This window comes from Clarias gariepinus, chromosome 14, assembly GCF_024256425.1.
Source record: "Clarias gariepinus isolate MV-2021 ecotype Netherlands chromosome 14, CGAR_prim_01v2, whole genome shotgun sequence".
NCBI classification, from domain to species: Eukaryota; Metazoa; Chordata; class Actinopteri; order Siluriformes; family Clariidae; genus Clarias; species Clarias gariepinus.
The window spans coordinates 15,805,315-15,820,342 of NC_071113.1; the positions used below are offsets into that span (position 1 = coordinate 15,805,315).

General features: G+C 36.3%; 3 protein-coding genes across 3 annotated transcripts; 1 reads left to right on the plus strand and 2 right to left on the minus strand.

Annotated features, from left to right (window-relative positions):
* Positions 1-694: 694 nt before the first annotated feature.
* Positions 695-3,787, minus strand: mrpl10 (mitochondrial ribosomal protein L10). The gene is made up of 5 exons (XM_053511268.1): positions 3,650-3,787; positions 2,992-3,161; positions 1,765-1,929; positions 1,517-1,661; positions 695-1,420 (listed from the first exon to the last, which is right to left on the minus strand). Exons 1-5 carry the CDS (start codon positions 3,687-3,689, stop codon positions 1,173-1,175), a joined length of 768 nt encoding a protein of 255 aa, XP_053367243.1. The 5' UTR covers positions 3,690-3,787; the 3' UTR covers positions 695-1,172.
* A 175-nt stretch (positions 3,788-3,962) lies between these two features.
* Positions 3,963-7,752, plus strand: pnpo (pyridoxamine 5'-phosphate oxidase). Its single transcript, XM_053511266.1, has 7 exons — positions 3,963-4,163; positions 4,458-4,582; positions 4,719-4,818; positions 4,920-4,973; positions 6,260-6,388; positions 6,488-6,558; positions 6,667-7,752. The coding sequence occupies exons 1-7, from the start codon at positions 3,969-3,971 to the stop codon at positions 6,830-6,832; spliced, it is 840 nt and encodes a 279-aa protein (XP_053367241.1). The 5' UTR covers positions 3,963-3,968; the 3' UTR covers positions 6,833-7,752.
* prr15lb (proline rich 15 like b) lies at positions 7,603-15,028 on the minus strand. Its single transcript, XM_053511269.1, has 2 exons — positions 14,766-15,028; positions 7,603-8,605 (listed from the first exon to the last, which is right to left on the minus strand). The coding sequence occupies exon 2, from the start codon at positions 8,578-8,580 to the stop codon at positions 8,251-8,253; it is 330 nt and encodes a 109-aa protein (XP_053367244.1). The 5' UTR covers positions 8,581-8,605; positions 14,766-15,028; the 3' UTR covers positions 7,603-8,250.

The window sequence follows — 15,028 nt, forward strand, 5'->3', positions numbered from 1 at the left end:
GCTTTTTTTCCTTTGTTCTAACAAAATATTTTCTCCTCAGGAATTCTCCAAGTGTATACATAGGTCATTTTTAACCCTAATTTTTTCATACTTTTCCATAAAATAAAACAAACTTAAAATACTGTTAATCACAGCCAACATGCCATTAGGATCCAATTCATGTCATGCTTTCAGCTGCTTTAAATACAGGAAACATGTTTTATCGCTGAGTGATTAACTTTGTTGTTATTTTGTTGTAATATATAAGAAGTTTTACCTAATTTAGAGCAGAATCTGGAAAAGCAGGGTAAAAGAACTCAAAGATCATAGCTTAAGATGTACAGTTTATTTCCCATTGTAAGGTTTGCAAGAAACAAACCTTTTCAGATAACATCTAATGATATGCAGAGCTCGCCCAAATGGCATTAAACTACATTTGGCATCAGGTTTTGGCCATGAGATCAAAATACAAGGATTTTGGTCATTCACACAATCAGCAAACATAATAGTTAAGATTGATGATGAAATTTCTGTCCAAAATCCTGATTGCTTCTGCAAGGACGGTGGTTAAACACAAAAGTTATGTTTTTGCAAAGGCGATCCCAAATGTCACCAACTTGTGAGACATTATAAAAACAGACTTTTTATGGCAGGCATCACAAAATGTTATTTGAATTGATGTTAATAATTTTGAATCCATTTGAAATATAGCATATATTATTCCTTGACATCTTTATTTTAAAAAAATCATAAAGGATGCTAGAAATTTTAGAGTGCACTATACAGTAGATGTGTAATGTGGCAGAAATATAAGATAATTTACAAAATAATAACAGAATCCACAAGACTGGATGTATTATGTCTGGTTGACCAGACAATATGCTTCTTCCAAACAACAGTCATATTTCTATTACTCAAATATTTCACTATTACCAATAAAAAAAATTGCTGTGTGTGATATGCAATTAGACAATTATATAGTTTTGTATAATAAAAGAACCAGGTGACTGTAAATGGTGCCTTCAATAATAAACCTGCCATCTTGCAACATCTCTTAATGTGGATTCAAGACCATAAATAAAGTACATGACATATTTAGGTCAATACAATAGCAATGTTTTTTTTGAGTCCACACAAAGTTCATACTAATGGATATAAAATTGCTTTCAGCTTCTGAAGAGACATAAATTAATTTAGGCTGTTGTTTCTCCAGTTTTAGGCACAGCCTTGAGCTCAGTATTATCTGCAGGCTGCTGCTGCTTAATATGCTGCTGGAGAAGAACCGAGAGATACGCAGGGTGCTGTTGCAGCATTGAAACAGTTTGTGACGTCATCAAGGTCAAGCCTCCAACCAGTTCACCATGGACAGTACGCATGGACGGCAGTTTGGAGTAGTTAAGGATCCCTTCTCGTGAGAGTAGTGTGTTCTCAATACAGGCACCTGGAAAAACACTTCTTTTCACTCTTTTGCAGATTCCAAGATTAAAAAAACACTGACGACTGTTGTGTAGCTCATTAAAAAGAATGAAGAACTCACCCAAAAGCAACATCTGAGGACTACTCCTTAACACTTGCAACATTTCCTTCACTTTTGGCTCTTTGCTGACAAACATCACAGTTTGTCCAATAAACAGAGGTTGCATGTTACGATATTGACTGCCAGAAAGAAAGGATCTTACTACCTAAAAAAGAAAAGAATCCCAAAAAAAGCATTTGTAAGAATGCAGTTTAAACTTCTATAACTGCATAAAAAACAGCTTGCAGCTCACTGAAACCAGTAATTACCTGATTGGGGAAAAATTGGACAGTAATGTCATGTTTTTTAAGTCTGTGCTTCAGCAGCAACATGTCTTCAGCATTGGTGGCATTGTTTTGAAGCACAGCAATCATTTTACACTCACTGAAGACCGTCTCCAAATCTCTCTCTAACAGTTTCGCAAGGCCACTTTGCTAAAGGAAATTAAAAATAACAAATTAGTTAAATAGACCACAGAATAATATCTGTGTGTTTTGCCTCTAAATGTTGTTTAATGTGGGGTAAAAGGTTACAAAAAAAGTTTTATTAAAAAAAGGTTTATATATATATATGTATCCAATTATGTAAAGATTAAAGCACTTTTTGTAAGTCGCTCTGGATAAGAGCGTCTGCCAAATGCCTAAATGTAAATGATATATATATATATATATATATATATATATATATATATTATATATAAAGGTTATTATAAAGTTTCACCCTTTTTTTCATTAATATATTTTAAAAGAAAGATTACATTCTAATAATTATTAAGAATGAAGAGTTATTTATTAAAAATAATTGTTTGTGCCAGAATAAATTTAGAGAAAAACACTGTTTTATTACTTCATTTTCCAGTTGGAATTTAAGATCCAAATCCATCTTAACGTACTATAATTTGACTCTTTAGTATGGTAGTGAAATCACACTTTTATAACTTTCTTTTCTGGAAGTCATAGTGTTGAAGTTAAAGGAAAAAAGTTTCTAACTCCTAATTTATCTGTATCAAATGTATTAAAAGCAATGTTTTTAAAGCGGTTCATTGAGAAATATATACAAACAAACTACAACTAAAAGTTCAGACACCTAGCCCTCACACCCATACTGTAAGTGAACATTTTCCAAACAAAGTTGGAAACAAACAACAATCTACAACTTCTTTGTATGCAGTAACAGTAAGATTTCACCTCACTGCAACTAAGAGCACAAAAACCAGAATGACAGTGTATTTAAGTGACCTGCGCGGAGCCCTGACTTCAACCCCACTGAACACATCTGGGTTTCAGCTTGACCTGACTTTGCTTATGGTTTCTGTGCCTCAATGTGCAAATCCTAAAAGCACCAAAGTCTTATGATTATTTAACAGAAAAGAGGAGGCAAAAAAATAACGTTTGGCCATATATTTCAAGTCATACATGAAAAAATGCATTGTTTATTATTACATTACACAACTAAGCCTGGTATAAAAGGTTTAATATTGACTGGGTTTCACTCACCTCCTTAGTCTTCTGGGTGCGTTGACCGAGAGCTCCAGGAGGAGCAGCAGGTTTCGGGGGAATGTATTCTGTAACAGCCATCAACTTCTGCTTCAGGAAGTGCATGGGCTTTCTGTGGCGGGTTACAGCTTTGGAGCCATGACGCACACTCTGAAACAAGGGCAGACATCCTGCAAGCACATAAAGGACATAGTTATTTATCATAAATATAATTAAGGACATATTGTTATTAATCATAATGCACAAAACTTTGACTAAATATTTTTCCATAATCACTTTTGCTTTAAAAACGTTGATCAAGTCACATCCTTAAGGTGATTCAACTGTAATTGGTTTGGATTAAAGCATCAGCCAAATGAGCAAATGTAAATACCATCAACGAACTAAAGGGAAACACTTGAAACTCCATAGTAAGCGTCTCTATGCTTAAATTCGTACAAAGCCTGCACAATTCTGCACAATGTATGTGTATGTGAGCCCTCAGTCTGAACTGGGAAACACCACCACGACCACAAACTGGTGTAGAAACACGTTAAAAAGTACCTCTCTAATTTATCTCATTTAAAATAAACTATTATACAGATAAAATGAAAGTTAATTAATGAGTTATCGTTATTCTTTAACTCATTCAATAAAGTACCAAAGAAAAAAAATATACCTGTTTTTGTAACAATCCTGCCACACAAGGTCGCTGCCATCTTGCACCGGATGTGACGTTGAGTGACGTCACACGCTGCGTGCAGTTCCGCTGAGGACCAGCTGAGGTTCAAAACATTGCAATTGCGTTGTGAGGTTCTCGTAAGTGAAAGATTCGTGAATGATTCAGACTAAATATTCTACTTTTATTGATATTAAAACAAATTTTAAAGTGATTTTTGTTGTGCCGTGTTACATTTTACGACTTTGTTTCTCGTCTTCAAAGACGCTTTACGTCTTTACGTACAGACGTGACGTCGTTATGTCCCGGCTATGACAGCATGAGACGCTTGTTCAGCTTCAGCGCAGTGAAGTTTAGCAGCGTATCGGCACAGATCTTTCCGCCTGCTTTAATTTGTCAGTCAGTTTCCCACCGAGCTGTTTTTAATTCACTGTATCTCTCGACAAAATCCACGGAAGACAACATGAACTTGGATTTGAGTGACATGAGAAAGAAATATAAAGGCGACGAGGAGGTAATGTTTATGTTTTTACCAGACCTTTGAACCTAGACTCGTCCCTGCAGAGACGAAGACCTGACACACATCATAAATGATTTACAACTCCAGCATTTAAAACACAAGAGTTGTATCAATCTAAAATTTATTTTTTGGTTGTATCATAGTTCTCAGAGATGAGTTGTATAATGGCAGGTGTAGATATCATGATCCAGCTGCCAAAGGATTTTATAGACATAAACATGTGTATGTATTCATGATCACCATATTAGACAATAGCATATTCATTGCAGTTTACCTTTGACTCCACAGTCTTTTGAAGAAGATCAGCTCGTTTCTCTTGACCCTATTAAGCAGTTTGGCGAGTGGTTTGATCAAGCAACAAAGTGTCCTGAAATTGGTGAGGCCAATGCCATGTGCCTTGCAACAGCAACCAAGTGAGTATGTTTGTGCATTGCATTGTGTTTTTTAAGAGAAATCATGCTTTACTTTAAGAAACCCTTCTGTATGACTAAAACATTTGCTACTCCTAAAGTATTTTGCTCATTGTTTTGAAATTTGTCATGTCTAAAGCGACGGAAGACCTTCTGCTAGAATGGTGCTGCTGAAAGGTTACAGTCACGAGGGCTTCCGCTTCTTCACAAACTATGAAAGCCGTAAAGGTAAAGAACTGGTGAGTCTTTCTGACCACTCTTTCACAATTGTTTTAGATCTACTATTTAGAGTCAAAGTCACCTAAAATGTATATGCTCCGTTTTTAATCCCTTCTTCTAGGAGATAAATCCCCATGCTTGTCTTGTCTTTTACTGGGAACCACTGACCAGGCAGGTAAGTCTATGCACAGTAATTCATTTAAAATACTGCAGACATGTTGGCACGAAGAGAATAGACAAAGTGATTGTATGAAATGCACATTACAGACTATTTCACATACACTATCAAACCAAAAGTATATATACATCTGACCATTACACCCATATGTGCCTGCCAAACACCTCATTCCAAATTTACTCCCCTTTCCTGTTATAGTAACAACCACTTTACCTGAAACAAATTAAACTTTTTTTTTTTTTTTTTAAATGACTTTGGGACTTTGTGCCCATTCAGCCACAAGAGCATTAGTGAGGTCAATGCTTCCATGGCAGCCTTGGTAAGCCATGTCTTGTTGGACTGCACATTTGGCATAGTGGACTTTCAATAATGGACATATTTGGGACTCTTTGTTCCAGTGAAAGCAAATTGTAATGCTGCAGCATAAAAGAAAATCTACACAATTGTGTGCTTTCAACTTTGTGGCAACACTTACTTACATACATGGATGATTAAGTTTGGTGTGGAAAAACTTGACTGGCCTGCACAGAGTCCTGACCTCAACACAATAGAACACCTTTAGGATGAATTAGTGCAGAGACTGTGAGCCAGGCCTTCTGGTCCAACATCATGTCTGACCTTACAAATGCACTTCTGGAAGAATAGTCAAAAATTCCTGTAACACACTCCCAAACCTTGTGGAATGACGTCAGGAATAGTTGTAGCTGTTATAGCTGCAAAGGGTGGGCCAACATCATATTAAACTCTATGGATTAAGAATTAGATGCTACTCAAGTTCATATGCATGTAAAGGCAGGCGAGCGAATACTTTTGTCAATATAGTGTATGTGATGTGATGGTCAGGTGTACATATAAGTTTGGCCATATAGTTTAGTTTACCTTCTAACAGAATTTTTTTTGCAAGCACTACAGTCTTTATATAATAGCACTTGTTAACAAAACACAGAAAATTATGGTTACCCCATGTGAACACTTTAAATAATATTTTATACTGAAGTTATATGTAATTGCTCTCAGTTACAGGAAGCACATTGTTAAGTATAACCATGACTTGTTTCTCTGTTGTGTAAATATTAGGTTGCACACATGAAATTCCTTTATTTTCAGTTACTGTACTATGGAAACATTCTGATTTTTGTCGAATTATACAAGACAAAATAAGGAATATCATTTTAATGAAATGCACAGTGCATGTTTAGTAATGGGTTGTTTGTTATAGGGTCTGGGTTTTAGCATAGCATATTTCTTTACAACTGTACATTTATGCAAACTTGTTTCAACAGGTTCGTATTGAAGGCACTGTTGAGAAAATCACACGTCAGAATTCTGCTGAGTATTTTCATTCGAGACCCAAGAGCAGTCAGATTGGTGCAGTTGTCAGCCGGCAAAGCAGCGTGATACCTGACAGACAGGTGAGCCAACAATTTCTAGTCTCATTCTGTAACAAGTTACGGGGTGTCAGTCAAGGGAAACAAAGTCCTCTGTTAATGGCCTCAGTTTTCTGTACTTAGCACCTAAGAGAAAAGAATGCTGAGTTGGAGGAGAATTACAAGGACTCCGAGGTTCCCATACCTGATTACTGGTATGTGTATTTAAAAAAAAAATATTGCGTATACATTTCATTTATAGTTATTTTTTTTATCATAAATCACCAGTGTATGTTACAGTTAGATTGTTCTTCTTTGTGCAGGGGTGGCTACATCGTCAAGCCATACCTGATCGAGTTCTGGCAAGGCCAAACCAACCGACTGCATGATCGTATTGTTTTCACAAGAGTCAAGGAGGGTGAGCCTGAACTTCAAGAGATGCAGCATCAGGCTGAGGGAGGTTGGGTTTACCACCGGTTAGCACCTTGATAGCAAAGCATTCTGAACAGGAAAGTTAACTCAAATTCTAAAGGAAATACAGTACATTGGGAAGTTTGGTAAAACATAGATTTTGTGTTTTAAGTTAAGATTTTTGTGATTGACCATTTTGCCTGTTAGAAAGTTGTACTACTGCATTACCTGTTTTAGACAAATTGTTGTTGTACCCAAAAAAATAGTTTAAATATTAAGTCTGTAATGTTTGGGTTTGTATGTATGTATGTGTTACAACCTAGACATCATAAACTGTAACACAAACAAAAGCAGGAGACATCATGGTACATTGAATTAGATTAAGTTTTTTTTCTGTCAAACGTTGATATGTAACTATTTATGCAGCAAAGCAATTATTTTCCATAATTATAACATAAAACTGATCCAGCATCACTGTAATTTTCAAAGAACAGTATGAAAACAGCTTTGGTTTGTTATTGTGCTAATTTGCACATCCGTATTGCAAAAAAGAATATGGTTATGACAATACACTCTGCTGCTGTATTGAGTAATATTCAGTGTAGATCATTGCATCATTTCAAGTTAAAATACAATTTGCAAGTTGAAATACAAAAAGGTGATGAGTCAGACAGAGCTACTGGTTTTTCCTTTCACTTGCCCTCAGTACTACGCTAAGTGCCCTCAGATATTGCCAAGCAGTTAGTTAGCCAGTAGATGGCACTGCTCAAGCAAACACTCAACAGTTAGCCCCATGTGCAGTTTATTGTACAGTTAGAACAGTGTATCATCTCGCTGTTGTGTCTGTCTTGTTTTTTTTATTATTATTATTATTAGGGTCATTAGATAAAACAGTAGGCAAATAATAAGCAACACCAGCACCAAAATAGATCTGTTGTATTTAAACATAGAATATTTGCCCTTCGTTAATGTCCTGGTGCATTAAACACTAAAAATGACTGTTCTGCTGTCTTTGTTTAAACATCCAGTACTATCACATAATCAACACAATTAGACTTTTTTTAACAAACAATCCAAACATCATGTTAAAATGCACATAAAAGAGGCCTGATTAATTAATAGTACAAATTATACATTGAATATTAAAAATTACACATCTCTGCACACAGGGTAAATAGCCCATGCTAATAATTTTCTGCTATCTGAACATCTTTTCAGAAAACCTCCTAAAAGGTACTTGTAAAATATGCCCCATAAGAGAAATGTTGTTGTTCTGTAAAATACTTTATGTAAATAAGAACATCTCTGGGTTTATAACTAGCTAAGAATAATGAGGAAGTTTTGCAGCAATATAGTTGCTTTTATAATAGCTTTTATTTCATTGTGTGTGTGTGGATTTGGATTCACTGATTAAAAACAGATGTGTGTGTGTGTGTGTGTGAGTGCAGAGATATAATGCATATGGACGAAGAGCATCTTCTTTTTAAGAATGTGTGCTATTTCTCTACTGCAAAGTTTTCGTCAGTCCTGTTGTGTTCGTTGAAAATACTGGAATTTTCAGTCAAAGTGGATCGAACCCTCTTTTTCTCTTTGAAACGGCCAGAGTTAGAGACTTTGACATGACGGCTTTTGGCAGCAGACCTGTCCACGATCTTTTCCAGCTTGGCATTTAGCTGACTGCCTGCATTATCTATGCTTTGTGGGGGGTTGGACAACTCTTTATTTCCCGTGTTGCTTCCGTACTCAGCTGGGATTTCATAAAGGACCTTGGGCTCCTTTGACTTCTTCTTCAAGAAGGTCAGTTTCCACCAGGCAGTGTCAGCCATGACGTGTAAGGACAAAACTTTGGACCTGCAACAAAGGTCATTTATGGCACATATTAAGTTATGCCTCACACCACAATCAGACTGTACAGCTCCTCCCCTTTTGAAAGCAAGCATTATCTAAAACCAGTAATGTTTTTTAGCACATATACTGTTTAGAAAATAGGACTATTTTTATTTCATGTGTGCTACTATTTTTACACAATTACATTTTATATTTATTTACACTTTATTTAAACTGTTACATCAGTAATCTTATTAAGTAAATAGTGTAATCCTAATCTGAAAATGGGATACCAGTTGACTACAGGACTCCATTCTAATCTATTCCATTCATTTAAATTCACTCACCCGCTCAAAGTCTATACCCTTTTATTCTGTTTACAGGGTCGCAGGGGGCCTGGAGCCTATCCCAGGAGACTACAGAGGTACACCCTGGACAGGATGCCTATCCATTGCAGGGCACACATACACACACATGCTCATTCACACACTACGGGCAATTTGGGAACCCCATTTAGGCTAACCTGCATGTCTTTGAGAGGAAACTAGGGAAACCAAGGGAAACATACCAAGCACAGGAAGAACAGGCAAACTCCATGCACATAGACCGGAGGTGGAAATCGAACGGACCCTAGTGGTACAAGGCAACAGTACTAACCACTAAGACACCCTGCCGCCTCATTAAAAGAAAAAAATTAAGCACTGGAATTGTCACAAAGCAGCTTTACAGGCATACAAAATTCCTAAATAAAAAAGTAAATGTATAGATGTTTTAGTTTGTCCCTATTTGTCCCCATTGTGCAAGACAGAGTTAAATGTGTCAAAAAAACTTCAGGGGAAGCAGACTAAAAAGGGAACCCATCCTTGTCTGATACTGGACAGAGTAACCATGAATAAACCCATTCTGTAACTGTATCCTAACATGAAGTCCACTTTGTTGAGATTACCAACCGTTCACTGATTTAGACTTGAGTGAAAACCCCTCTCTGTCTCTTTCACCCATACTCCATACCGCTTATCCTGTATATTCAGGGTCACAGGAGGCTTACAGCTATTATAGCTGAACTGCCTCCCACCCTACACACTGTATAAATGCAGATCATTTACTGCTTTTTGTTTCACCCAAATGAGGATGGGTTCCCTGTTGAGTCTGGTTCCTCTCAAGGTTTCTTCCTCTTACCATCTCAGGGAGTTTTTCCTTGCCACTGTCGCCCTCGGCTTGCTCACCAGGGACAAATTGACCATTTTTGATTCATACAAATTCACATTTCATACAAACCTAAATAATTCTTTTGACTATGTAAAGCTGCTTTGCGGCAATGAAAATTGCTAAAAGCGCTATACAAATAAAATTGAATTGAATTGAATTACAGCCTCTCCCAGGGGACTCTGGGCACCAGGCAGGGTACACACTGGATGGGTGCCAGTCCATTGCAGGGCACAAGCATGCACATACTCCAAGACACAATATGGACAAATTGGATACACCAATTAGCCTTTTCTGCATTTTTTTAGACTGTGGGAGGAAATTTGAGGACTTGGAAGAAACCCACCAAGCAGGAAGAGAACATGCGAACTCCACACACACACACACCTTGACTCTGGAGGTGCAAGGCTACAGTGCTGTCAGAAGGATTTCATTAGCCAGCACAACTAAATGCTTCACATACATTCACACATAGCTTTACATACTTATTTACATTTTGCACCAAATTAGAGTGGCCAGGGAAAAAAACTATAGAACCCACATATAGATTAAATGTTGGCATTTATTCTGATTTGTGTAAACATATTTTACTTTAATTAAATATAAAGCATAAAACACTCGGAGGACAGCGCTATCTGCTCCTTCTGCTCACTTGAGCTCACAGACGCCCATGACTGGCTATAGGGCTGTGATTGATGCAAGATCTCTCCCCACTGAGAAAGCTTGGGCAATCAGCTCTCTCTAGGCCACTGGCTGCAAGAGGCTACAGCATCACCCGGGAATCAAACTAGCGATCTTCAGATGATAGGGTCACTATGCAATGCAGATTTTATGGTCACTTTAAGCAAATGCTAAAAAATGATGGGGTTATATGGCAAACTCTGTCCTCTGACAATGATTACAATTTGATGATTGATTAGTTTTATGTAGTTTTTTCACTTCTGAGCTTTTCCAGCATATATTCACATTGACAGACGTAGGAACCAGCAAAACTGTTAACCAGGTTTCGCAAGGCGCACAGAGAACAGTTTCACTGGGAATTCCCACAGATGCAACCTGCTGAATATCTGTGGAGATATTCAGTGTTAATAAAGAGGTTTTTTTTTTACTCTTCAAGAGAAATAACAAGCAGCAAAGGTAAATGTATAATAATATACATGTACTGAGAATTTAACACAACAATTGTGTCTCAGCGTAGACTTAGCGTTAACTTTTGAAAATAGCATAAACTAGAGTTAGCAACTTGTCCTTTATTGTCTGCTATTGATCTAACATTATTATCATTCAAGTGTCCTTATCAATCATTTGTTGTCAAGACATTTGGATTCATGTACAACAAGCTGTAGCTAATAACCTTCACCGGCAATGTAACACTAATGATAGAGACATTAATAGCTAACGTTAGTTGTCAAAGTGTACAATTTCAGAAAAGGTTTTTGAGTAGCATTTGCAATATTCTTTTAAAAAATCTTCAATCTGCATTTTTCAGAAGACATTTCTCACTGCAACAAAGTGGGTGGTGAATGTTGAAAGAAAGGTGGCTCTGTTTTGGAGGAGCACTTGAGTTTTGCAGATGCCTTGGCTGTGTTCCTTGGATGCTCTTATTTTTTTTAACATGGAGTACCAGGAACCTGCCTGTGCAACACCCGAACTTATACAGCGGTTATTACTGGTCTCTTTTTCTCCAAAAATTGCCATTGTTCCCAAGGTTTTTCCACATGCTTAGTTATTTTTACTGTATGACAAAAATATTTATTCCATTGCTTCAAGCTATATTGTAACTACAGTAAAACCTTAGATTGTGAGTATCTTGGTCTGCAAGTGTTTTGCAAGAAGAGCAAAAATTTAACATACATTTTAACTTGATAAACAAGTGATATCTTGATATACGTAGTACGTATATGATTTGTCTGCCGAGCGTCACGTGAGCACAACTGAGCCAATGGTTTTTCTCTCTCGCATTGTGGATAATCATATCCCATGCTCAGACTCAGTGCACATCATTTTATTTTGCTTATAAATTCTTTATGGGAATAAATCCTGGGGATGAAACAAAATGCACTGCTTAAACCAGAGTGAGACGTAAAACAGGAGAGATGGTAAAGAGGAAGACAGCTGTTATCAACAACAGAGTAACTAACAGAATTCGAGTGGAAGAACTCAGATAAGGTGGGACACACAGGACATATACTGTATATACTCGGTTCATTAGATTTACCACATCAGAAGAAAAGTAGTTTCTGAACTATTTTATGTAAAAGTGACATTATTGTATTTTTACTATTTCCTCAGAATTTACAGAATATCAGTGATGGCAGGAAAAAATAACATGCACCCCAGAAAATGTCTGGAGAACCAGATCCAGTATAATGCGATATGGTTCAACAGTAAATAAAAACTAAAGGCTATTCCAAATTTAAGATTTGTTTTGGGGATATTCTGTTGAATTCCATCAGCGTAAAAACTATCAATAGTATAATGATTGATTGTATGACTATTATTCTGTTCTTACAGTGAATACTCATTGCTGAGTAAGCTGTTATCTATGGACAGCATGCAGTGGAGCCTGAGAAGCAGTGTGTATTTTTACAGATCACAGCAGCCCCAACATTTAACCAATGTAGTTACAGTGTCTTAGGGACATAGTCCCTAGTCTTGGTCATTTGATGTTGACATATGTCTAGACAATGTTGAGGAAAATGATTTTACGGCATTGTCAAGCAATTTACTTGAATAAGTTAATGGTTCAGTAAGTATAGATAAAGTTAGTTATTGCTGTTATTTCTGATGTAACTTGATGCACATGCATTCAGTTTTGAATCTTTTGAAACTGGACATTTTTACAGTAATGTAACATATTTTACTGAAAACTATTAAACACGTTTAAAAGTTTTTAAAAGTTTTAAAAGATAACATTTAAAAGATGATAAAGTTAACATGCTAAAATACTATGTTGAGCAGAATTCACATTTAGTGAATGTAAAGAAAGCAGTATCCTTTATTTTAAATGCAGTCATGATTCTAAGTAACTTGAATGCTTTAAATAAAATACTGTATTTTCAGACAGTTGTGTCTTAAGTGATGGAATTATTTACATTATTTTAAACAAACAATTTTATATTTTGTATTAACTGGGTCTGTGTGGATTTAATAGCAGTAATGGGTAGGTAGTGTAGGACATAAGCAGAATTAATTATTAAGTTTATATTTTTGCTATATACCTAAATATGGTTAATTCATAAATATTATTAATTATTAAGAAATGGGATTACAGTTATATACAGTTAACCTAGGTTTTTTTAGTAACTTACTGTAAATGTAAAATACAGTTATGGTTCCAGTATATTGCTAAACCTTTTAAAATGTCTAATAGTGTGACTACATACTATGTACTATGCACTATATGTGTAATTTTACCCAAGTCAATATGAAGGACTCCAGAATGGTTTCGATGGCCGTGGTTTGATAATGATAACAATTTGCCTTTCACACACCCCGCCAGCAAACAGGGCAAATTTTTTTTAGATAAGCATCACATGCTTCAGGTTATTAAATCCGTAATCAGTCTGATCTTTTGTTTGATAGAAGACACGAGTTTTATGGTGTGGTGTGGCATTAAGTTCTATAGTATTCCAGCCCCTTAGGAAGGAGTGAACAGTCATATACTGTAAGCTCACTATAGCAAACACACCATGTGATAGAGCTGGGTCACTTTAAAGTTGGACTGCACAATAATTAAGATGGGATCTAAGATTATGCGTCTAATCGAAAGTACTTTTTTATCTTTTGAACACTGGGCATCTGTTTGGTGCGTTAAAATGTCGAGCGAATGCAAAATATGGACAGGGCTGAAGGAACTTTAGACGATCAGATTGAGTAAAGGAAGCAAGTATAGGTCAGTGATATCCTACACTTACATAAACACCACTTTTACTTCCAAAAAGCTACTTTTTCCCAGGAATGATCACATAGTTGTCTATCCTTAACAGCACTTATTCCTAATCTTCACATCTCTTGGATGGTGTCTTGTTTTAGTCAAAGAAGTCACTGGTTTTGTGTTCCTGAGAAAGGTAACAAGTTGCTGACTGAAGTACACACTAATCCAGCTAAGAACAGCAACAACAACAAAAACATGACGAGATTAAAAAAAAAAACTTTCATGTACTTTGGTCATATTTTGTAGAACCACTTAGAATTATGACCAGCAATAAAATACCATATTATATCTAACTACCATTCAATTTTATATGACATGTTAAATTGCTTTGTAAGTTATTTTTTATTGTTTTATTTATTGTCTGAGCAGCTTGTCTGAGAACATCTATCGTGCACTGTCTAAACCTTGACAATCAATAACCAAGTTCAAAGCCTTTCACTGAAACAATGTTTGAACAAGGAAATAGTTAGCCAAAGGGCAGCCAGGCACAGTAAAGTAAGGCACAGTCACAGGAGTATTATGTTTGCTTACTGAACTGGGCTTTTATAATATAGCCCTCTCACCTGGGATAGGTGTGGATATTGTCATGGTTACGGTGGGGTTTAGGAGCTCTACTCAGTATCTGTTTCTCTGACTAAGCTGTTTCACTGCTTTAAGAGTAAGGGAGTAATCCACAGCCACTTTACCCTGATGGCTAGAGTCCCAATCCTTTCCCTTTCATTTGACTTAAAATGATGATACCAGAAATCATGATAGAAATGTTAATAAATGTTTTAAGTTCATGCTGAGTGCAAGATTGCTTTCTGACATTGAGAAACAAAGCTTCTCTATTTAAAAGTATGACTTTTAAAAGGAGGGAGAGCAATAAGTGATACATATCACTGCATAAACCAGCTGAGAAAATTCTTGCATGTTAAAATGAAATTACTTCTGCATACACACATGCAATGTAGGAAAAAAAAAACGTGTCATGGCTGACAATTTACTAAAGACGCTTTTACAGTAGATTTGTGCTCAGCTGTCATTTTAAAGTTAATTTACCTGATTCAAAGATAGCTGTATTTGAGATGAACAGATGTCCACATCAAGTCAGAAGTTGGTGAAAATCTACCAGCTGTTTCCCTTCATTCCTTCATTCCTGTGCAGCCTTCCTCTGTCAATGACTCTGAAGCTTTGCCACTTTTTGAACCTTGTACCTTCGTTAATAAATCTCTGATTGTTTTCATTTGGCACCAAGGTGTTGCCTTCCTCACTATCTCTCTACACACCCATAAACAGTCATACACACTGAGAGGACTTCTTAC